Below are 25,924 nucleotides of genomic sequence, written 5' to 3'. Positions count from 1 at the left end.
GGAGGGAGCATGGCACTTAAGAACTTTAAACCAGTATCTACGATTCACAATGCTAAGGTGATGTACGGACATAAGAGATCCATCATAAAGTAAATGTGAGCTAAACAATAAAAATTTCACTGAAACATAAAGTAATCATAATATATACTATAAAAGCCAAAAAAGATCTGTATAGTAGGGTAAGTTATATTAGTTTTATACTATTCAGTTTAAAATATCTCTTCTTAAAAAGAAGTTTTATATGGTTAAATGTAGGGATTAACACATCTTACCTTCCACAGAAGGTGCCTGGTCCTGAGCTGAATACAGCATATCCTTAAAAGCCTATTAGAAAGTAAAAGAAATACATAAAATCATGAGTAATCATCACAGTAAAAGCATTTTCAGCTGAATAACTACTTCTTTTTCAATATCCAACAACGACTGCAAAGGGTTCCCAAATCGAGATTTAGTGAAATACTTTGATTAACTTTAATAAGCTAAAACCCAAATACTATCCTTTCATATCCAGTACTGTCCCATCTTTAAGATGAGGGCTAATATATATATATATACTTTAAAAATTAAAGGGAATTTGGAAAAGAATTAAAAATCATAAACACTCTAGACAAAAAAAAAAAAAATCACCACTGGTGAGTCACCAACTGGCCTCCAGCATCCCTCAACCTCAGTAAAATTGACATTTGGGGCTAGATAATTCTTTATTTGTTTTTTGTATCTAGAGGGGTTTTTCCTCCCCCCTTTTGTATCTAGAGATTCACTAGATACCAGCAACAACTGACCAAAAATGTCTCCAGACACTACCAAATGCCCCAGAGGACAAAAATCACCCCTCCCCAGAATCACTAGCCTACAGCATTCAAGCATAAAAAAAAAAAAAGAAAGAAAGAAAGAAACCTCCAAGGTAGCCTAGTCCAGTTAAATCACATTCTTGCCAAATGGATTTACCATTATTTTAAGTTAGTGACCAATATGTCAGTTCCATGACTAACCCCTAACCAAGTCTGACAATATACAAAAACCCTAAGTGAATATAACAATGACCTAGAACTTCTTTTAAGAAAAATGTATATATAATCACTTTTTTAAAATAATTTCAGATGTCCCAGGAACTACTAATTTCCAGTCTAAAAAAGAAATTAGCTCAGAAGATTTTATCAAACATCAGAAAGTATTTCAGGTCACAGACTGGAATTATATATTAAAAGTCCTATAAAACTTTACAGTGGTACTTACGCTATAGTTCTTCCATGGAATATTTTAAGAGTATAAATGAGTACATTGCTTAGAGTTGAATAAATTTCCAGAAGTAGAAAAATACAAGAGGAAAGAAACAAAAAAAAATCCAGCCAGAGAAACTTCAGAAAATAAAACTACCATCAGTTCTGTTCTGTTTCTCAGTCATGTCCAACTCTGAGACCCCATGGACTGCAGCACACCAGGCTTCCCTGCCCATCACCAACTCCCAGATCTTGCTCAAACTCATGTACCACCATGGAACCAGGTAATATCAGAGACTCAAACACCTGACTGAAGTTTTTCTACTTCTTCAGTATGATAGGCATATGTACCTAAATCAGATGATGTTATCAGTAAGTAAATGAAGCACCAATGACTAGCAGAAAAGCTTGTATGCAGTAGGAACTCAATACATAGCTCTTGATTCAAAAGGGTTTCTTATTAGCACACTGAAAAAGCACAGTAAGTAAAATCTCTCATACGTAATGCAAATGAATTAAATTTGCAAAAGGAAAGTTTACCAAATTAAGGTTTAAAAAGATTAAATTTTATAAAGAGAAAGATTATGATAGTCTTCATTTTGATTATAAACTAAGTCATAGTTTCATTTAAATCAAGACAACTCTCAGTAAAATCAAGGACAATTCTTTTTGCTTCTTACTACTTCTGTTTTCTTCTGAATAAGAGACCTTCTAAGTTTTTGACAGTAATAGACTTTAGAGGACCCTATAAATAGGACACCATCCCCTGACTGTGACTAGAGAATAGCCCCCAATTGGGAAACCACCCGGGGAAAATCCGACAGAGTATTGTCTATATTAGTACCTATGACTGTCTATTACATGACTCAGCTGAGTTAGGAGAAGTGCATCCAAATACACAAAACAACAAAATTGAGTTTCCTCATTCATGCTGTGTTAGTCTAAGGAAATCCAATACATTATATAAAATTCTGAATCTGTATAATAACTAAAATCAATATGTATTCATTTGCATCACAGAAGATTTCTCTGACCACTGAGAAGGGCACAGGTGTGATTCCTGGTTGGGGAACTAAGATCCCACAAGCTGTGTGGTGCAGCCAAAAGAAAAAGATCTAAAGCAATCTTTACATAAGCATCTCTACTGTAATCTCTGAGTATGAAGTTATTCTCATTATGTTGTTCAGCCATTCAGTCGTGTCTGACTCTTTGCGACCCCAAGGACTGCAGCACACCAGGCTTTCCCTGTGCTTCACCATCTCCCAGAGCTTGCTCAAATTCATATCCATTGAGTCAGTGATGCCATCCAACTATCTCATCCTCTGCCATTCCCTTCTGCCCTTGCCTTCAATCTTTCCCGGCATCAAGGTCTTTTCCAGTGAGTCGGTTCTTTGCATCAGGTGGCTAAAGTATTGGCGCTTCAGCATCTGTCTTTCTAATTAATTAATATTCAGGATTGATTTCCTCTAGGATTGACTGGTTTGATTTCCTTGCAGTCCAAGGGACTCTCAAGAGTCTTCTCCAACACCACAGCTCAAAAGCATCAATTCTGCAGTGTTTGGCCTTCTTTATGTTATAATGTTACTGAAATTTTTGTTATAATGTTATTATCTTTGTTATAATATTATTGAAATATATACAAACTAGGACAAAACTCTTAGTGTTTGTAACAATACATATGACAGTAAAATCTTACAAATTAAATCCAAACACAATCACAAAACCAGTATTATTAAATCAACAACATTAATGTGACAGGAAACAAGATGTTTGCTGAACTGAAATCTGAATTGGTAACATGAATACAATGCCATTTTGCCTATTCTGAGTTTGGAATCCCCAGATGACTGTGTCAGATGGGGATCTACCATGAGGCAGTATAGTCAGCTATCTATCAGGAGGCAGTAGTCAGTGGCTAGAGGCTATGGAGTCAGGTAATATGTATGAAAACCAATTCTACCACTTATTAGCTATGTAACCATAAAAATTAACTTCTCTATACTTCAGTACCCTCATCTGTAAAACAGAGGACTAGTAACTTCACATACCTCACAGGTCTACTGTACAAATTAAAAACTTAAAACACAAATCCTTACATTAATTATGGTTCATTATTATTATTGAATAATATCATATATATTATTGTACATGAGGAGTATTTTGATCAGTGCCTGGAACACAGAAGATGCTCAAAGAATGTTAGCTAACAGAATGTAAACTACCACAAAACTTACGTTATACAGTGGGCTATCGCACCATTTAGCCATCCATCTGCTGGACATGACTACATCATTTATGTATTAGAAATGCCTCAGTTTTTAATTAACTCTTCACAAAGTAGTATAACACTACTTGGAGCCAACATGACCAAACAAGCATAAACAGAGACACTGCCGTCTCCTGGCATCTAGGTCATAAGATGGTCAACTAGATGATTTAGAATATGTTCCTATTATATTTTCTGATGATTGCTGATGTGATTACACAGAGTTTTTAATTCTTATAAGAAACCTACAGATTCCTAAGAAAACATATGCAGTCTCAATCTATATACACTGTATTGTTTCCTGCACGTATTTTATTTTTATTTTGTTTTACTGGAGTATAATTGTTTAACAATGTTGTGTTAGTTTCTGCTGTACTGAAGTGAATCAGCTATATGTACACATATATCCCCTCCCTCAAGGACCTCCCTCCCACCCCACCATCCCATCCCTCCCATTTACATCATCACAGAACACCAAGGTGAGCTTCCTGTACCATACAGCAGGTTCTCACTAGCTACCCATCTTACACACGGCAGTATATATGAGAACAGACATATGGACACGGGGTGAGGGGTGTGGGGAGGAGAAGGGGAGGGCCAGACAAATTGGGAGATTAGGATTGACATATGTACACTTTAAACAACAAGGACTCCTAATTTTATTGCTTAAACCTTCCACAATATATCTATTGTACAAAATAGGGTTTAGTTCAATAATACTGCCAATACAAGCTTCTTATGTTGTTAATTTTTAATAACCCACAGCAGATCATCACTGGACTTCCCTGGTGGCTTAGTGGTCAAGAATCTACTTGCCAATGCAGGAGACATGGGCTCGATCCCTGAGTTGGGAATATCCCCTGGAGAAGGAAATGGCAACCCACTCCAGTATTCTTATCTGGGAAATCCCATAGAAAGAGGAGCTTGGTGGGCTACAGTCCAGGGGGTCGCAAAAGAGTTGGACATGACTTAGCAACTAAACAACAAAGATCACTTCTGATCTCCTTTCCAAACACATGGGTTTCACAGACCATTTCATAGAACAAGGATCAGAAGCTAGAAAGACTCCTTGTTGTTGTTGTTCAGTCTCCAGTCGGGTCTGACTCTTTGCAACACCATGGACTGCAGCACACCAGGTTTCCTCACCATCTCCCAGAGTTTGCCCAAGTTCAGGTCCATTGAATCGGTGATGCCATCCAACCATCTCTTCCTCTGTCATCCCCTTCTCTTCCTGCCTTCAATCCTTCCCAGCAAAGGGTCTTTTCTAAAGAGCTGGCTCTTCACATCAGGTGGCCAAAGTACTGGAGCATCAGCTTCAGCATCAGTCCTTTCAATGAGTATTCAGGGTAGAAAGATTCCTACTGTGTCAACTTGCTATTAGCCTCGCACATGACATGCCATAAATATTATCATCTTCATTAACAAAATATCTAATTTATATTTTTCTCATATGCTACAACATCCAAAGCAAGCACACTGCAATCTAATTACTGGATTAATGAACAATAAATAAACACAGGCATTTGAAGAGAAAGGGCAAGGAATATTTGTTATAAACCTTTAAAGGAAGCATTATCCCTGTTAACAGAGCTTAATAATTCAATAAAATTTACATAAGATTTTTTCAAATGGCACTGACTATAATTTTGATGTATATTTAAAAGTATGTACACTATGCCTGATCTACACACCCCAGAAACACTTTTCAATTATCTCTTATCTTCTTTTTGTATTCCCTTTCTTTTTATCACTTATTTATGGCCACAGGGGCTCTTCATTGCAGCATGTAGGCTTAGCTGCCCAGTGGTATATGAGATTTTAGTTCCCCGACCAGGGATTGAATCCATGTCCCCTGCATTGGAAGGTGGATTCTTAACCACTCAACTACCAGGAAATCCCCTATATTCCCCATTTAATTTTTTCACCAGAAATACTGAGTAGTCTGTGAATAATGTGCAAGTCAGTTACATTTGACCTGGTTTGTCTCACTATCCAGAAATCAGTCATATTTTCCTGATACTAAAGTGCTAAGAACAGTTCTATAAATCAAATTATAAACCTTAGAAGAGGGCACTGGGCATTCTCAAGAGTCCTGTACAAAGAATGACTATCTAATTTACCTTTATTTCTAACCCCAAATAGAAATAAACTAACCTAGCTCTGTTTTCGATGATAGAAATAATCTGTAAAGTTAAAAAAAAATACAAATCTTTATAATCTAATAAAATTTAAAATTAATGTATTCTCATATACACTTAACAATCCTATAGTATATTAGACACCTATAGTATATTAGAAGCATTACGCATGACTCAATTTTCATGGAATTTAAATGTATCCCATCAGCAAACTGGAGAAGAAAATGGCAACCACTCCAGTATTCTTGCCTGGAAAATCCCATCTATGGGGTTGCAAAGAATTAGACATGACTTAACAACTAAGCACCATCGGTAAAAGGCAATTCAATATACAAAAGTTGTCACAACATTAAATTATTAATGAATTTGCTAAATTATAAAATATATGTAATTTATAATAGGAAGAGCCAACTTGGATTATGTCCTGTTACATCTGTATTTATACATTTCCTCCCTAACATACTGCAATATCCACTGACATGGTTTTTACTATTTCTATGTGGGTATCTCCCTAATCTAAATCCTCAGTCACATGTCTGCTAACACATATACAAAATGTCTAAAATTCATTTTCTTCCCAAAGCCTACACTTTCCATGTCTTTATTTCTGTTAATGTCACTGCCAGTAACCACATCACACAGATTAACAATCTTAGTTATTGTCTCACTCCTTCAATAAATACTTGTGTCTCTGCTACGTGCCAGGCCTGTTTTAGGCACCTGGGATACACCATGAGGAAAACAAAAATCCCTGTCCTAGGGGGTTAACATTTTTTTTATTCTCCTCCTTTGCACTCCTAAGTTTAGTAATCTGATTCAGTCAATGCCACCACCTCAACCTCTTTTACTTCACTCTCTCCCATCCTCTCACCTAAACTATTTCAACGGACTCTTACTGCTCATTCTTTAATCCATGTTTCTTTGAGAAAAAGACATGTTACCCATTATTTGGAGTGAATGTTATTTTCTAAAATTTACCTCTAATTTTGGCCTCTCAATTTTCTGATACTCTGTTTATTTCCAACACTTTTCTAAATCATTAGATTTTTATGTCAGATGCAGTAACTAGCCTCTGAAATAGCCTCCAATCATTCCTAACTCCTGGTAGTAACACTCTTGTGCAATCCCCTTCCATACTAAGTAGGACTGACCTGTATAGCCAATGGGGCTTCTCCATTGGCTCAGCGGGAAAGAATCTGCCTGCAATGCAGGAGCCATGGGAGCTGCAGATTTGATCCCCGGGTCGGGAAGATCCCCTGGAAAAGGGAACAGCTACCCACTCCAGTATTCTTGCCTGGAGGGTCCCCATGGACAGAGGAGCCTGGTGGGCTACAGTCCATGGGGTCACAAAGAGTTGGACACGACTGACACGACTGAGCATGCATGCACGCGCATACAGCCAATAGAATACTGCATAAATGACAGAACACTACTTCCAAGGTGAGGTCATGAAAGGCACTGCGGCATTCATCTTGCTCTTTCTTCGATTCCCCACTCTAGAAAAAGCCAGTCATGGGATTTCCCTGGTGGTCCAGTGGCTAAGACTCTGAGCTCCCAGTGCAGGGGCCCGGGTTCAATTCCTGGTCAGGGAACTAGATCCCACATGCCACAGTGAAGATTGAAGATCCTGTGTGCCATAACCCAGAGAAGCCAAATAAATAAATAAATAAAATTAAAAAAAAAAAAAGAAAAAGCCAGTCATGAAGAAACTGAAGCACCCCTATGGAGAGATCCAAGTGGTAAGGAACTGAGGCCTTCTAAAAAAAAGCCAGCACAAATTTGTGAACCATTTGAGTGAGCTATTCTAGAATCGGATCCAGTCCCTGGCAAGTCTTGAGATGACTGCAGCCCTGACTGACATCTGACCACAACCTCACAAAATATCCTGAGCCAGAATCACCCAGATAAGCTGCTTCCAAACTCTTTACACACAGAAAGATAAATGTTTCTTATTGTTTCAATAGTTTTAGGTAGTTTGTTACGGAGCAACAGATAATTAATACATGAGGCTATATTTGAAAAATATTTTTATATCACAGAATGTAATGTTATTAGATCGTAACCAACACCTTTGGCTTGTCTTAATCAAAGTACCTAAAATTTATACTTCCATAAAGATACAAAAACTATGGAAAGGAAGACTACGACAATTTCAAGAAGTGATTTATTTAGCAATAACAAGCAAAACTGCATTCCCGTAAGTCACAGCCATCAATACTGTAATTTAACTTACACTGAATGCCCTTGAGAAATCATATAGCTGCATTTCTGGGCTGAGACAGAATAAATCTGACAGATTAAATCAGTATCTTCCTTACCTAAGGATCCTGTTCTGACAATAACATGCAGCTGATAACAAATATTCTTTTATAACTAATTAAACCTATATGGCTCATTCTTACATTTACTGTGGTAACAGTTGTAAATTCTCTAAGGGCAGAGAGTAATCTCACTTCAGTTCTTATGGGCCATAGCATCTAGCACAGTAAAAGTCAAAATATGTTTGTAAACTGCACAGACTTTGTAACATAAAGCCTAAATATCCAAAATCAGCACATCAGTTAATTTTTAAAGTGTTAACTATGTTATTTTATTTAATTATTTTATAGCATTTCTAGTTTCATGAAATACCAAAATGCAAAGTCATTTCTTTTGTCCAAATTTTCATTATTTTTGTTAATTTCCACACGAAATTCAAACCTCTTTCATTTACTAGCCACAAGAAAAGTTCCTAGTGTGTTTGACTTCCAGCCCTCTTTAATATATAAGGTTTACACAGGTTGATAAAACATATTGAATTTTGTCCAAATATAATAGTATGGCAACATAAAATTCCCACTCTGTTCTTAGTAACAGTTTGCTAGTTTATCTGAAAGAAAACAAAAAAGGAGCCCAAAGGTTCTGCAATACACCTATACACTTCATAAAAATGGTTTCTAATCCATGAGTCTCAGACCAGTTCACAGCTCCAATTTCAATACTACCAGCTATTATCATTTAGTTTCCAAGAAATTTCATGACATGGAAAGAGGGTATTGGTATTACTAAAATATTGAGTACCAACACTCTAAAATAAATATCTGCTGAATAAATGAATAAAAAGTTACTCTTGTGGCTTATTTTTAATGATGATAGAAATTAATAGCTATACATTATTGAGAAGTATCTTCTATAGATCAGGCCCTTGCTGGCACTTTCATATACTGTTGCTATTTAGTCACTAAGCCATGTCTGACTCTTTGCGATCCCATGGACTGCAGCCTACCAGGCTCTTCTGTCTATGGGATCGCCCTGCTAAGGATACCTCAGTGGGCTGCCATTTTCTTCTCCAGGGGATCCTCCTGACCCAAGGATTAAACCCACGTCTCCTGCTTGGCAGGCAGATTCTTTACCACTATGCCACCTGGGAAGCCCTTTCATGTATTATTATATCTAATTCTCATAATAATCTTGAAAGGTAAATATTATCCTCATTTTGCACCAAGAAAATTGAGGTTCAGAGAAATAAAATAACTGTTTAAAAGTCCACGGCCAATAAATGAGGGAAATGAAATTAAAGCAAAAAATTTAGATAAAATTAAAACTATCTTCTCTATTACCTTCAAGATGAATGGACCCCACACATCTTTCAAAGAATTTTTTACTTTATCCTACTCATTCCTAAAGGTTCCATCCCATTTTCATCACTCATAGACAAATTTCTCAAACGAAAAGTACAGATATGTTGTCTAAATGACTTTTAACCTCTTCAAACTTGGAATAAAGTTAGCAGAAGAAAATCTGTGTTCAGAATTTTGTCATATCCAAAGGCCTACCTTAATCCCCATTCTCATTAATCTGTTTACAAAGCATGTCACTGCTGACAGTCCATTTACCCTTCAGACCCTTAACTCCTATGACAACTTATTTTCCAAGATTTCCTCTGTCTCTATTTTTCTGTGTTACATACTTTCCACTAGTGATATAATTCTTTAACTCAACTATAATGTCTTATCTTTTGATACAATTTTTCAAATTCCAGCTAGTAGTTATCGCTACATATAGATATTTCACAAATGAAATCAGCATGAATTTACCACCTCCTAAAGTAGCTAGTCTCTACCATTTTCCTTACGTTTAAACCATTGTATCAAATTCTTCCCTCCTTCAACCTCTATATCTATCTGGCTAGCCATCCAACTTCTGTTATTTAAAGCATAAATATTAAACCACCTACATAAATCACTGTGCTAAGCAAAAGAAAAGTGATACATTTAAAAATGTCTAATAGGAACTTCCCTAGCAGTCCAGTGGTTAAGACTCTGTATTCCCAAGGCAGGAGGCACGGGTTTGATCCCTGAATGGGGAACTAAGGTCCCGCATGCTGCATGGCACGGCCAAAACAAAAGTTTAATAGTATTATTTTATCTTTATCAATAATATTTTTATTTAATTTCAAATACTAATGAGAAAAAAGATCTAACTACTAAAATATTGTGTATGTTTGCAATTAAGCAACTTGGAAGGGGGATGATACTTTAGCAGATTCTGTGTTTAACAAGGCAAGTTCACAAATACACGTTTAATTATTATTGATTATTGATTTCATGTTGTTTAAATTTTTTAAACATAAAGTTGGTTAAACAATGGTCTCATAAGTTTTCCTAACACAAAACCTATCATATTAAATAACACTCTCTAAACTAGAAGAAAGGTCAAGAAGGAATGCCAAAATTCTGCACTTGACAGTAATTTCCTTGCCTAAAACACTTTCTTCTGTAATACATAATGCTTACAAATCAATTCAGAAACTTTAATAAGGCTTACAACAAAAATGCAAAAGAAAAAGGAAAAAGTGACCAATTTTCTTCCCAGTTTTTCACCTCTACCAAAAACCAAAGAATCTTTCAAAAATGTATAATCTTTTTTTCTTTCATCAATAACCATCAGCAAGTAGTAACAAACTTTATGTTCTATGAAATACTCAGTTCAGTTCAGTTCAGTCGCTCAGTCATGTCCAACTCTTTTCGACCCCATGAACCGCAGCACGCCAGGCCTCCCCGTCCATCACCAACTCCTGGAGTCCACCCAAACTCATGTCCATTGAGTCGGTGATGCCATCTAACCATCTCACCCTCTGTCGTCCCCTTCTGCCTTCAATCTTTCCCAGCATCAGGGTCTTTTCAAATGAGTCAGTTCTTTGCATCAGATAACAAAAGTATTGGAGTTTCAGCTTCAGCATCAGTCCTTCCAATGAATGGTCAGGACTGATTTCCTTGAGGATGGACTGGTTGGATCTCCTTGCAGTCCAAGGGACTCTCAAGAGTCTTCTCCAACACCACAGTTCAAAAGCATCAATTCTTCAGTGCTCAGCTTTCTTTATAGTCCAACATCCATACATGACTACTGGAAAAATCATAGCCTTGACTAGACGGACCTTTGTTGACAAAGGAAGGTCTCTGCTTTTTAATATGCTGTCTAGGCTGATCATAACTTTCCTTCCAAGGAGTAAGCATCTTTTAATTTCATGGCTGCAATCACCATCTGCAGTGATTTTGGAGCCCAGAAAAATAAAGTCAGCCAGTTTCCCCATCTATTTCCCATGAAGTGATGGGACCAGATGCCATGATCTTCGTTTTCTGAATGTTGAGCTTTAAGCCAACTTTTTCACTCTCCTTTCACTTTCATCAAGAGGCTCTTTAGTTCCTCTTCACTTTCTGCCATAAGGGTGGTGTCATTTGCATATCTGAGGTTATTGATATTTCTCCCGGCAATCTTGATACTAACTTGTGTTTCTTCCAGCCCAGCATTTCTCATGATACTCTGCATAGAAGTTAAATAAGCAGGGTGACAATATACAGCCTTGACGTACTCCTTTTCCTGTTTGGAACCAGTCTGTTGTTCCGTGTCCAGTTCTAACTGTTGCTTCCTGACCTACATACAGATTTCTCAAGAAGCAGGTCAGGTGGTCTGATACTCCCATAGCCTTTTTTAAAAATGTAAAATTCTTTCAACTTCCATTTGTTCAATAATTGAATAAACAGTCTAAGTTGTCTTTTCCTAGTTACAGTTTCACTGACCCCTTCCCCCAATTGTGTCAACAGTAAACAACCAAGATGCTGCTCAACAGTTAGCCTTAAACCACTAAGTATAGATATGTAATAATGGCTAATACTTACTATGTGTAGTAAGTATTATTAAACTATTATTAAACCTCCTATCCTGTTTTCCAATTATTGATTCATTTCATTTCACATGATCCTCCAAAAGTAAAACGTATTATCATTTCCAGTTTAAAGATAGAGAACTGTGGCACAGAAAGGCTACATGACTTGCCCAACACGGTTATTACAATTACAATTAAATTACAATTACAATAACAGGGTTTTTACAATTTCAATTTCGGTGATCTCTAAATCAATTCACTTTCTAATTTCTGAATCTATCAAGAACTGAATTTTTGAAAGTCCATGATACTAAGCAAACAAATCCTAGAAAAAAAAATCTTGCAATCCTCTTTAGCAAATAACTAATGGCAGCATAATTTGAAACACTAATATTTCAAGTAAGCTTACTCTACTCAAAAAGAAAGATTTAATCAAAAGATGTTTGAACTATGTGATTAGAGATGGTGACTCATCTGTTTATCAACACTTTTGTTACCTGCTATTATACAAATATTTGAAAAACAGGAGAAAGACTATCATCTCAATTTTGTCATCAATGATCACATTTCACTGAATAAACAAAACTAAAAGAATAAGACCAACTTCTCCTAATTGATACCAAAGTAACTCATTTCCAGAGCTCTAGTCATGCTCTGTAGGGGATAAACATGAGCTTTTCCTGTTTTCTCCACTGACTGCCTTCAATGATGCTCTCCTAAATCTCTCTTTCTTATCCCTTAATGACATCTCAGGCAGATCCCACAGTCTTTCAGTTACATTCTACTTTGTTGTTGTTTTTAAGTTTCTAAATATGCCAGACACTACCAGATGCTGGATGCTAACATGTATCTACCACTCTGCCTGACACACAGCCGGCTTTCAGTAAATATTATATATTATTACTATCATTATTTCATCAAATCTAAGATCCCATTAGTAGTAATATACACCATTACTTTATGTGCTTGTAAGAATGAAAAAAAGTCTGCAAATTAATCTATGACAATTAATTATGAGATATATCTTGATTTTAGATGTTAAAGTGTGGGAAAATTGATTAAATGAGGTAGTAAATTCAAGCTCTCACTATTTCTGGCTATACTATTTGGTTTTCCTGTCTTTGGTCTTGGTCTCCCCACTGCATCTCCAGGATCTACACTACATTCTCCCTTTGCACTGATCCCTCTCCCCAAGTCTTTTTAAAAATCCTTAGTGGTTCACAACCAGGGAACATTTAAAGTCCTCAACATGGTATTCAAACCTCAGTACAAATCATACTATCAGCCCTCCAACGTATCTACTAAACCAGATTTCACTAATATGCTTGCGTACTACCACCTATCTGTGCCTTCGTTCAATATTACTCCATCTGCCTAGAATGCCCTCAGTGTCCTGTCCCCTCTTCACCATGGCAACAAACCGTACTGAATCTCTAGTACTTCTGTGAAAGCTTTCAAGATAAATACCTTTGATTCTCCAGAGCAAATCAATCAGCCATTCCTCTGTAACATAAATCACAATATACTAAGATTAGAAGACCAACCAAGTTATAAGCTCCTTTAGGACAGGCGCATACCTAGTTTTACATCACCAGCCCCTTGCGAGATCCTGACCATGTATCCTCATGTTAAGAATCCAGGCTGTAAAATAAGACAAACCTGTGTTTAAACTCTGGTTTTGCCATTCACCAGCTATGTGACCTTGGGCAATCTACTCAATCTAAGATTCAGTGACTTCTTAAAACAGGATAAGAAAATCTACCTTAGAGGGTACGGATTAAATATAAAACACCCAACACAACAGAAACTCAATGAACATTAGCTGTTGTCATTATCATCATTGTTACTTTATTATTTTTTCAAAAAGGAAGGGGACATCATGAATAGTTAATAGATTAATACTGTATATTCTAATCTTCTCTAGTCAGATATGCCCTGACTTCAGCTTGGCAGTATGTTTTAAGAGATGGGGGCTAGAGAGGGAGGTGCTGTTCATGCAGAGGTAACATGTAACCTGTGTTAACATTCAGGCATGCTACAGAGAAATGCCCAAATGATTCTTCAACTTTCCTGAGTCCTCCTCTCATCTCTACCTAACCCCTCAAGCCTTAACCATAATTCCTCAGTCCTATCGCTTCACCTAAAATAGGTTTCTACCTAAATGGGGCAATGGTTGTATTTGAGTAAACAATATTTTTAAATTTGAGCCTCTTATTTATCTAGTCTTTTAACTGACACATACAAGAACGATTTGAGGTTGTTAATGTGAACTGAAGGATCAGATTCACATAAATGTATTAATGCTGAGTAAGTAATAATTAACATGAACATTTAAATTCATATGGTCTCTTACACAGAAAATGAATTTTTAAAATTAAAAGTAAAGAAATGTTTATATAGCAGTGATAAGCCTCAGTAAGGTATACCAGTGAGCAAGAGGTCAGTATTTTAATTCCAGGCTCTGCTATCAGCTAGTTGTGAGGCTGACCATACATATATCTTGGCCCTTCTGCCCTCAATTTATTCATCTGTGAAACAGAGGACTTGAGAAGGTCTTTTTCAACTCTAAAAACTATTCTAGTATTAAAAAATTAAATTTTCATTAGAAAACTGAAACAAACTACAATTAGATAGCCACTAAAAATTCAAAGGATTCACTTAAGCTATTTAGACATACTTAGGAGCACACATGTAAATGTCACCCCAATTGAAAAAAAAAGAATATGCAGGCACAGTCTATAACCAAAATGAATACAAGTTACAAGTAACCAAGGAGAACTAATTCATTTCAAAACTATATGATTGCTCCCACCTGAATTTCTTACTGTATATAAAAAGGACAATTTATTAATATAAATATCACAGGTAAAAGGAATAATATCTAAAATCAATAGAGACGTTTTCCAAAAACCTGAACTGAACAAGCCCAGAGGGACAAAATTTGAGGCTCAGTTTTCCTCACAAAGATACTGCTAACCTAGCCTTAACTAATACTGCTGAACTCTGTAGTAGAAATACTTTTAATAGCAAATATAGGCATTATATTAGCACTTTTCATATTTTAACTCATATAATCCTCACAGAAGTCCTGTAACTACTATTACTGTCCCCATTTTACAAATGAGGAAACTGAAGAACAGAGAGGAACTAACAGAATGACTTGCCTGAGGTCACTCAGCTAGTAAATTGTGCAGCTGGTATATGAACCTAGGCAGTCTGACTTCAGAGTTTGTTCTCTCCATGCATTATTGTCACACAAGTAAATGATGCAAAACGGTTAAACAATAAAATGAATCAGTTATCGCATTAACTCTGCCACTAACCAAGCTACGTGTCCTTGAATCACAACCTCTCTGGACTTCATTTCCCACTCAAGTAAAAAAGGGAATTGGACTAAATAATCTCTGAAATTCCTTACAGGTCTGACGTTCCATGATCTATGGAATGCTTTAAAAGCAAAAAGCCACAACTGTGGCATAGCAACAGCTATGCTCACTCTTCTTTATCTTCCTCCTTTTACATTTATCACTATATCTCATTATATTTTTCCGATGGCTCATCTTTATAAGTTCCTCTGTTTAACAGCTGCCTACCTCATAAGAGTTACACTGATAATCTTGAGAAAAAAATAAATTAATAGAGGTGAACTCTAACCTCCAAACCACACTCTACTACCTCCAAACCATGCAGAAGTAAGGCCTAGGACTAAAAATAGACCAGCCGTTACTTCAGCAGGTGCTGGAGACTGTGCCTAAATGTATGTATGCATAAATGGATGGAGTTATTTATTTTTCATAAACCAGCAGGATGTAGGAATTAAGAGCAGGGGCTCTTTCAATCTCATATCTGCTAACCACAATTAGCAGTTTCAACATAATCAGTTACTGAATGGCTCTAAGACTCAGGTTCCCGGTCTACAAACAGAGCGAACATAAAAACCTACCTACACAGCTTGCTATAAAGAGATGCTTTTCAAGTAATGCCATAGTGACTGACAAAGTAAGCACTCAAAAAATAACAGCTGTTGTTACCGCCCCTGTTAGCACCACTGCTATTTACAATTCCCATATAAAGGCAAGAGCTCCCAAGTATGACAGATTTTATTTCAAATTCTGGCTCTACTACTTAGTAAGTGTATGGCCATGAACAAACTGGTTAGTCTCTCTAAGCCTGAGTTTCCTCATCAGTAAAATGAAGATAATAAATCATCTATCTATCTTCAGTTCAGTTGCTCAGACTCTTTGCGACCCCATGAATCGCAGCACACCAGGCCTCCCTGTCCATCGCCAACTACTGGAGTTTACTCAAACTCATTTCCATTGAATTGGTGATGCCATCCAACCATCTTATCCTCTGTCGTCCCCTTCTCCTGCCTTCAATCTTTCCCAGCATCAGGGTCTTTTCAAATGAGTCAGTTCTTAGCATCAGGTGGCCAAAGTATTGGAGTTTCAGCTTCAGCACCAATCCTTCCAATGAATATTCAGGACGGATTTCCTTTAGGATGGACTGGTTGGATCTCCTTGCAGTCCAAGAGACTCTCAAGAATCTTCAACATCACAGTTCAAAAGCCCTCAATTATTTGGCGCTCAGCTTTCTTTATAGTCCAACTCTCACATGCATACACGACTACTGGAAAAACCATAGCCTTGATTAGACGGACCTTTGTTGGCAAAGCAATGTCTCTGCTTTTTCATATGCTGTCTAGGTTGATCATAACTTTTCTTCCAAGGAGTAAGGGTCCTTTAATTTCATGGCTGCAGTCACCATCTGCAGTGATTCTGGAGCCCAGAAAAATATCTTATCTTAGCCAACAGGAATTTGTTGCATGGCTCAGGAAACTCAAACAGGGGCTCTGTATCGACCCAGAGGGGTGGGGTGGGGAGGGAGATGGGAGAGAGGTTCAAAAAGGAGGGGATATATGTATACCTATAGCTGATTCATGTTGAGGTCTGACAGAAAACAGCAAAATTCTGTAAAGCAATTATCCTTTAGTAAAAAAATAAGTTAAAAAGAAAAAAAATTCTATCTCACAAAACTATTGTGAAGATTAGATGAGGTAACAAAGCTGCTGACACCTTGTTCCTAACTGGTCAATAAATGCTAATTTCTTTCTCCTTAATGACAAAAAGAGCACATTTCTACTAATTCAATTCAAGGAATAGAGATTAGAAGTGAGAATCCCAGAGAAGACAATACTCTTTTCTCTATCATTCTGTGCAGGGGGATATACCAGACAATTCTCACTCATGGGATTCTCTTTATCTTCTTTTGTGCTTCCTAAGACTAGAGAGCTTTTTCTCAGGCCATCTCCAAATGTTCTGAAAGGAGTTGTGTGTTCAAAGGCAGCAACTCTTAGAAACTCTCTCAGGGAACCCAGAAGATCAAAACTATTTTCATAATAATACTGAAATGGAGCAGGGCCCTACGATCTTTTGCCCTTCCCCCACCACCCACGCCACCCTCGACCTGCCTTTTATCTGTGGAAAAACTTTAGTCAAAGATTAAGTTTGATCAGAGAAGTGAGAAAATGCCAGGAAAGAATCCTCCTGCAACGCGGGAGACCTGGGTTCAATCGCTGGGTTGGGAAGATCCCCTGGACAAGGAATGGCTACCCACTCCAGTATTCTGGCCTGGAGAATTCCATGGACTATATAGTCCATGGGGTCACAGAGTTGGACGCGACTGAGCCACTTTCACTTTCATTGAATCCATGTTAAATTTTGAGGTTTCCCAAGTGGAGCTAGTGGAAAAGAACCTGCCTGCCATTGTAGGTGGCATAAGAAGACACAAGTTTGATCTCTGTGTCGGAACGATCCCTTGGACGAGGGCACAGCAACCCATTCCAGTATACTTGCCTGGATAATCCCCATGGACATAGAAGCCTGGAAGGCTACAGTCCACAGAGTTGCAAAGAGTTGGGCATGACTGAAGCAATTTAACACGCAGCTTTATTTTAGATAAGGAAACAGCAACCCACTCCAGTATTCATGCCTGGAGAATCCCATGGACAGAGGACCCTAGCAGGCTGCAGTCTATGGGGTAAGAGTCGGACATGACTGAGCAACTAAACCATCACCACCAGTCATTATAAAGTATAGTCAAAGAGCTTTAGTCCCTTCTCAAGGGATATGGAATAGTCTGAGCCACATCCTGTGAGCTGTCTTACAGATACTAAAACCCCTACCACGTAGGAAAAGTTAACTGCATGATGACCAGACTGTAGCCATGACATAAGCTGCCAAAATTCTGAGAACTGGCCTCAAGGAAACAGGAACAAACCGACCATGGGACTGCAGATTATCTGTACTTAAAATATATGAAACGACGCTGGTCAGACCACCGATAATCAATTTCAAGATGACTGTCAGAGCTGACTGTGCTGTTTCTGCATATAGCTCCCTCCCTGCTGCTGCTGCTGCTACTGCTGCGTCGTTTCAGTCGTGTCCGACTTTGTGCGACCCCAGAGATGGCAGCCCACCAGGCTCTTCCGTCCCCGGGATTCTCCAGGCAAGAACACCAGAGTGGATTGCCATTTCCTTCTCCAATGCATGAGAGTGAAAAGTGAAAGTGAAGTTGCTCAGTCGTGTCCGACTTCGCAATCCCATGGACTAAGCCTACGAAAACTCTTGTCCATTGATTACAGAAGTGGGGCAGGTGTTGGTCTTTGGATAAGTATGTCATTTCCCCACTCCTCCCACTCCACCCCGCCCCCACTGCTGTTGCTGACATCCAAAATAAAGCAAACTTTTCTTTCCACCAACCTGGCCTCTTTATTGGTTTTTGAGCAGTGAGCAGCAGGGCCCCATTATCCACTACAATACTACAACATCATGCACTTTTTTCACTCATTCTTTCACGAGTACACACAGTGGAAGTTCCCAAAGACCACATGAAATGTGATGTCACGTCCCTGAAGGCTAGTAGAAGGTGTGCTTGTATACTCTGTGTTTCACACATCTCTTAGTTTTAATTTCAAACACAGCATATTATCAATAGATAGTGGAATCTTTTTAACAATTTTTAAGAGTTTCAAATGGTACCAAGACCAAAAAGTTAAAGAATTACTTCTCTAAGGTATAGAAAAAGCTCACAAAGCACATGGATTACTCTGTGAATTACAACTTTACCAATTTAGTCTAAATAAGTAATTCACACAATAATCTAAAAGCTTCTCATTTTCCTGTATGATGTTTCAGGGCTTCAATCTTCCAAAAAATGACTTGTTCACTAATTATCTGTGAATATTCAGTGACAGAACTGGTTCTAAGGACTTGCATCTCCTTATTTATGGTCTACAGTCTTTCTAAATTCTGCAGGTCATCTTCAATAAGAGATGACTATGTTTTCTTAATCATCACACTGTCCCTCTCATTACACATAATATGAAAGTTGCAAGTTATGCTTACAGCAAGTTAATTAAACTTTCCCGTGATCTATAATAAAAAACTTTTTAAGGCTTTTCTGATACCACACATACCACACCTGCCTAGTGATAGGAAGAAACAGGTAAGCAAATTTCCTTCTATAAACAATTAAATTTAAAGGTGTATAACGTAAAAAGTTTGAAAAGCCAGGAAGAATTCTTCCATATTATTTACATAGTGATCCAAATTTACAACCATGTTCCAAGTCCTCAATCTACAATCTTCCTTTTCTACACCATTTTAAGTTTTGAAAGCACTATGTTGAAATATGTGCTTGAAATATGACTGAAATATAAAACCAAACACATACACACAAAAAACTGGTTTTTGATAATATTTTTAAGATAAAAGAGATAGAACTTAATGACAAATCTATCAGCCTATAGCACATAACAGAGCCCTTATAAACATGTGTTGAATGAATAAATAATTTTTTTAGGCGTTTGTTCATGAGCATTGTCTACTTGACTTCTTTTAGCATTTCCTAGGTAAGGGGAAGACCTGAAAACAAAAATACAACCAGGTAAGACCCCTAGTGAATTTTGACAATCTCCCAAAGGCCAATTAAATAAATACCAAGCAACCCACAAACTACCTCCAGTTAAGCTGTACAACTTGAGCAAAATCTTCCAAACCTTTTTTGTTACATTACTATTTTTAAAAAGTTTACCATGCACCTCTAATATATGTACATTTATTTATAAATTATCTCCTTCTACAATTGTGTACATTATAAAACATGGAATTTTTAAATGGAAGTTTTAAAAGATGAGACAATAATAAACTAATTTAAACTTTCACTTGTGAATAATACAAAAATATTTTTAAGCTCTCTTAAGAAATTATCAATAACAATACTTTTAAAGAACAATCTAACAGAAAAGATTCACTGCCTTTTAAAATCCTAGTTTTTAGTATTTCAAAGGCCTAATTCAAACTTCAAGATTCAGTTAATTTTGAAACTTGATGATAATGGCTACAAGCTGGAAAACTGACCTTCCAATGCAGAATACTCTAATACATAACATATATTTAGGGTGAAGTTCACTATGGATGACAGTGGATGTTAAAATCTTAATTTGAAGAATTATTTTCATTATTTTGAAACTTTTTGGCAAGCCTGTTAGGTCTATTCAAGTAGCACTGTTTCTTCTGTAACTTGGCTGACAAAAGCTCGTGCTAGAAGTAGAACTGTCAGCTCTGCCATGTTCTTGTTGTTCATGTGTACTCACATTATTGGTTTCTTTACAGGAGTCTTTTTTTAATTCACATCCATTTTATATGGGTTAGTTTAGTCAAAATTAGGTAATAGCCATAAATTCATCTAACTATATGCAACTATAAACTGAACTGCTATTTCCTGAAAGTGAACAAACAAGTGAGAAAACTATTAGCGATTCTTGACTCTCCTTCAGACTACCTCCTAAAATGAGGTCATCTCATCAACATATTTATTCAATGTTAGTAAAATTTCATTTCTTCCTGTCTTACACATAAAAATGAGCATAAGTAACACTTCTAAAACTACCTTCTCTTCCTTCATGGGAGTGTTGGGTACTCTCCTTTGGGGCTATGATGCAACATACTCTATTAAACATACTCTAACATACTCTATTAAACAATGAAAATAACAGTAATAGCTTCCTATCTTATACAACAATTCACTCAGTTAAGAAACATGTGTAAATACCAGGCATCTTATTGCTCTACTCATTTACAAACGTTATTTTAAATATACTATACTATACTTTCATTTGCAGAGGTGCCTGAAAGGAAAAGTGTGGCTTGTGCCCCATCGGGTGGCCAAACTGGAAATTTCAAACAAGTTCCAGCAAGGCAAGTTAACCCTAACTAATCAACATAATTCCTTTGGGAAATTGAAGCCTGCAACACAAGTGTTCTCATGGGAGAATTCTATAAATGAAAATCACAATAATGTTATGGTGTTTCCTTACACTCGAAAAAAGGGATATGCATATTATGCAGAATCCTTTCCATATCTTGCAACAACAAAAATTAAAACTATTACCATCACTTTTTATTTGAGTTCAATAAAAGCTTCATTGGGTCAGTTTTCCATTCACAGATTAAGATAATCATCAAAATTTTTTTAAAAGATTATTAATTTAAAAGAATGCTTTTAATAGTAATACTTTAAGTTCTATCATCTTCATATATCAAGCATAATGAAACCATAAAAATGTACAGAAATTTGGAGCTATATGGGTTCTTAGAAAATAGAGGGCTGTAAGCCTAGAAATCAAGTCCAGTTCTCTCACTTAACAGATGAAGAACCTAAAGCCCAGAAGAGGAAGTGATTTCATCAGGATCACACAGTCAGGATGACCTGACTCTCAATGCTTACACCTCTGTGCTTAAGAGACTATATATGATACTGGACATGTAATTTAACCTTTCTGGATCTTTTCTTCCTCTGAAAAAACCAAGGAGACAGATAATCCGTCAATTCCATTTTAACTCTAAAATCCTGAAATTTAGATACCTCATTATTTTAGTACCTTACAAAACTACAGTATACACGGACAAAACCATTCCTGGTTCCTGAGAAACCAAAGCAGCACAGGACCCTAGGGAAGAAAACACAAGTCAGCAGCCAAAGGCACCAAATATATTTGCTTCTTTTGCTAATATTCTGTAAAATATTAACATGGTCATACCAGTCTGGTGGAAACTGGTCTAAATTAATTTTGATTAATCAATTACAGAGCTCTAAAGTATGCAATCACTGATTCTAAATTTTAAAAAGTGCTCTTGAAAAGATTTATTGATGTTCTGCATTACATGCCAAGATTTATACTCAAATAGATTACTGGAAACAGGGATAGCCTCTTTCCATTTGTGTTTATTCTTTGTAAAAACTATTCACAAATGAATCAAACCAATTTTCTTTGTATGATTTCTCCATGTTGCTCTAATCTTTATGCTTTATTATTCCACCTATGAAGATTGAGTCTATGAACTCCACGATTCATTTTTAAATTAGAAACTGATCATTTTCAGGATATTGATGGATCATTAACACTAATTTTAACAGTCCAAAAAATGAAAGCCATTAAAAGTTAAATCAAAACCCTACGAACTACAATGGATCTTAAAAAGCTCTAACCCTATATTCTTACTTTATGAAAGAGGACAGAAGCCAAGAAAGGCAAAAAGCCTGTCCCCATGGCTTCATGACAAACATATACAAGAATCAGCACTTACTGTATGACTGTGTGTACACAATAGTACATATAATCATAGAGGTAAAACAACATTTTCAGCTTCTGTCTAATGCTCTGATGTTTCAAGTAAAATTTAATGTAGCAAAATGACGTGAAAACCAAAATAGCTGAACAGTTCATAACAGTTCACAGCAGTAGAAAGCAGCCTACACTAGAAATCATGGGTAATATACCAAAATTTCATCACCAGTACTTGAAAAACAAATCCAAGTCTGCTCTACTAACAGCGTTTCAAGAGCATCATCTTCACATGTGAGAAACTACATTTTACTGCCATATGAAAAGGTTCTTCTCTCAAGCAAATGCTGACATCTTTCACGATATTCTTTTTTCCCCAAAGTTTCTAAGCTGCCAAATTCCTCTAAAGATTCTTATTTATGCCTCTTTATTTTTAAAGGAACAACACTAGGTCTTGAGAAACAATATACAACACACAGAATCCCAACCCTATAAAAAATGGCTCCAATTCAAAAAGAAAAGTGCTCTTTATTAATTTTCCCTACCAAATAAAGAGCTTACAAAAGACCCAAGTCACAGAGTAAGGACTCTCTGTAGAATAAAATTTCAATAATCTACAATTAATGCATTTTTTACAAAATAATTTTTAATTGGCCTAGGAAAAAATAACACAGTCATACATATGAAATGTGTTCCTCTCTGATCAACTTAAAGTAAACCATCTAGGACTAGTTAGCATCCAAATGCAGTATGTGAATTAAGTACCAGAATGACTCCAGCCACAAAGCTGGTATTATAAATCAAGAGGTAATTGCATCTTTAAGCCTTACGCTTCTCCTTCCAGCCCTAAAAACTGTATTCCAAATTAATACAATTCTATGAAACAGTTAAGAGCTGTAATACTTAAGATGAATCACAGCATACAACCAGTCACTATAACTTCTCCCCAGATGAAGCATTCCATACTATATAGGATGTTGCTTCAGGATGCCCTGTTCTATGAAGAACTGGCAGTGGTGCTGAAAATTACTACCAGAAAGATGAAAGACGAATAACTTCCTTTCAATAAAAACCATCATCTGGACTCTAGCCAAGGTTTTAAAACTGACCAAATGTTATTAGAAACAATAAATCAAGAGCTCTACAGGCTGAAAAGCTTGTCCCTTATTTCACTCTTACAAAATGTAGTCACAAAACACTATTAGAAAATTAAATGAAAGAAAGCGTTAACAACTCTAGGCCTTTCATTTCTGGCAATAATGAAATACTGTATGTTACCAGGTGAATTTACTTTACAATCTTCAAGGTTCTGTTTAACCTACTTATGTCTCTTTCCTTGCCTTCTTCAATTCTTACAACTGTTATATGAATAAATAAGCTTCTGCGATCGTCTAAACATCCTTTCAATGAACTTAAAATAGAAATGAAAAAGAGAACCAAAATATCTTAATTCATAAAATCTAGCTAGCATATTTGTGTTCGTATTGATTTTATACTCTTTGTTCCTGCACACAACACAGATGTGAATTACCGGAGGTTACAGATTAAGTCTCTCTATCCAGGAGCTGAACTGCCAGCCACTGAGAATAACCTATCGCAAAGCTTAAAACCCTTCAGGTATCTTGGCTTCTGAATACATAAATGGGCTCATTATCTTTACTTTTCCTTTCATTAACGTAAGGTTCCTTATCATTATCTATTAAATACCGTCCAGGAGCTGTTATCACAGAAATTAAGGGTGAGGAGGGCCATGATTTCTGTAATACACAGGAATGTTTTAAAAGTACATTACAAGACAGTACTTTTCTCCCTAGCTAACAAAAATTTTAGGAAAGAAAACCTGAAAATGTTAATAATTCTCTTCTCTTTCTTTCTTCCTCTTCCTTTCACTCCATTCCAAAACCGAAGAGCCAAAACCAAAGATATGATTCCTTTACATATTTCATGAAATCAGTGAAAACACGAGTCACCGTCTTATTATCAAAACAAAACAGTTGATTACGATGTTTGTCTACTGTAACCACTGCACGTGTGATACACATTTAAATCAAGTTTCGATCCTGTTACAAAGCCTTTGTCAACAGTGGGCAAGTGGGGGAAAGCTGAAGGGCTCCCTGAATTGAAGGAAATCACCGGAGGGGCTAATCTAGGAAGAAGATTCCTCGGGGAGAGGTGAGCCGAAAGAAACAAGACCTAACCTTGGCGAGGGGGCGCTCGCCCAGGGTGGGGACCAGAGGTCAGGGTGAGCGGGAAGAGGAGGGGATTAGCGCGGAACCGCTGTACCCCGGGCTACCCTCACACCCCGGCTCCGCTACCTGAGGCTCGCCCTCCCACCACCATTCCTCAGCCCGGGCCGGGGGTGCAGTCCCTCCCGGCCCGGAGCCCGCAGCCCGCATATCCGTTACCCCGGCTGCAACGGGGCTGCGGGGGAGGGGAAGGTCAGCGGGGCCCGGAGGGGGCCGGCCGCGGCTGGGATGCCGCAGTGGCTCCCCGTCGCACCGGGTCAAAGTCCGCCCGGGCACGGGGGAAGCAGCAAGAGCGGAAGGCGGCGGTGGAGGTCGGGACTTGCGAGATGGTGGCCCCTCCAAGTCCTCCCACTCCCCGGCCGCCGCCGGTACCTCATACTGGATATATTGCTTCCTCCACTCGGGAGTGATGTGCGCGGAGAGGTGCTCGGCGAACTTCATCCTGCCGTCTCCCCTTCACTCCTTCTCGGGTCCAGCAGTTACAGGCGGCGGCGGCGGCGGCAACAGCGACTCCGACTCCTCCCCACATGGGCCCCGGCGCGGCGCGGCGCTGCGCTTCTCTCCTCCTCCGCCGCCGCCGAGGTCTCCTCAGAGCCGCCCTCCCGCCATCTTCCTCCTCCTCTCCATAGCCCCGCCCCGCCCCGCCCTCTATACGTCATCGCCATGGTAACCGCCTACGCGCCCCGACGAAAAGGGCGGAGTAAGGGGCAGGATTTGGGTATGTTCCTTAAGGCTCCGCCCCTTCTGGGCCGGACGTACTGAAGGCACCTCCCCTGACCTCTTCCGTCTGGCTCCTGTTGGCCTTACAGCTGCTCGCTACCGCCTGCCTGGGAAGCAAGTGTTGTTATTGCAATTAATATTAATACTGTAGCAGCAATAGTCCACACAATACGTTTATATTTGCAAAGATTTGTGCAAATGTTTTTCCATTTTAATATTTATTCCTCATAAAACCCTGAAAGATGTATCGACATTAATCCAAATTGAGTAACTAGAACAGACTAAATACTTAAGGGCCAAATGTATTTCAAGGAACCCTATTTTACACGCTCTAGGTGCTCAATAAATGCTTATTGAATTTAATTAAAGACATCAGTGCCAAAAATTACATGCTGCCTCTGAATTTCAATGTAATTATCTTGTCCGGGGGATACCAGAAAGGCCAACAACACATGGACCCAAACTAGAATTGGGATTACCACCTGGGCTTGTGACTAAGCTTCCTGGGAATTAGAAGTGGTGTTGAGAGGGAAGCCCATGTTGGAAACAAAGAGAATTCTCT

The 25,924-nt window shown here is 37.7% G+C and overlaps 1 protein-coding gene across 1 annotated transcript in view; it reads right to left on the bottom strand.

The window, feature by feature from the left end:
- The window catches only part of XPR1 (xenotropic and polytropic retrovirus receptor 1), a 206,453-nt gene extending 181,197 nt beyond the window's left edge, over nucleotides 1–25,256 (bottom strand). The window contains exons 1-2 of the mRNA XM_015099345.3: nucleotides 25,015–25,256; nucleotides 273–324 (exon numbers count right to left, since the gene is read on the bottom strand). Of these exons, the coding sequence (XP_014954831.2) occupies nucleotides 273–324; nucleotides 25,015–25,083 (121 nt within the window). The 5' untranslated portion in view covers nucleotides 25,084–25,256. The remainder of the gene's footprint in view (nucleotides 1–272; nucleotides 325–25,014) is intronic.
- Between the last annotated feature and the right edge of the window lie 668 nt (nucleotides 25,257–25,924).

This window comes from Ovis aries, chromosome 12 (assembly GCF_016772045.2).
Source record: "Ovis aries strain OAR_USU_Benz2616 breed Rambouillet chromosome 12, ARS-UI_Ramb_v3.0, whole genome shotgun sequence".
Classification (NCBI taxonomy): domain Eukaryota; kingdom Metazoa; phylum Chordata; class Mammalia; order Artiodactyla; family Bovidae; genus Ovis; species Ovis aries.
Note: the sequence above shows the minus strand (reverse complement) of the source record. Positions and strands in the feature narration are given on the sequence as shown.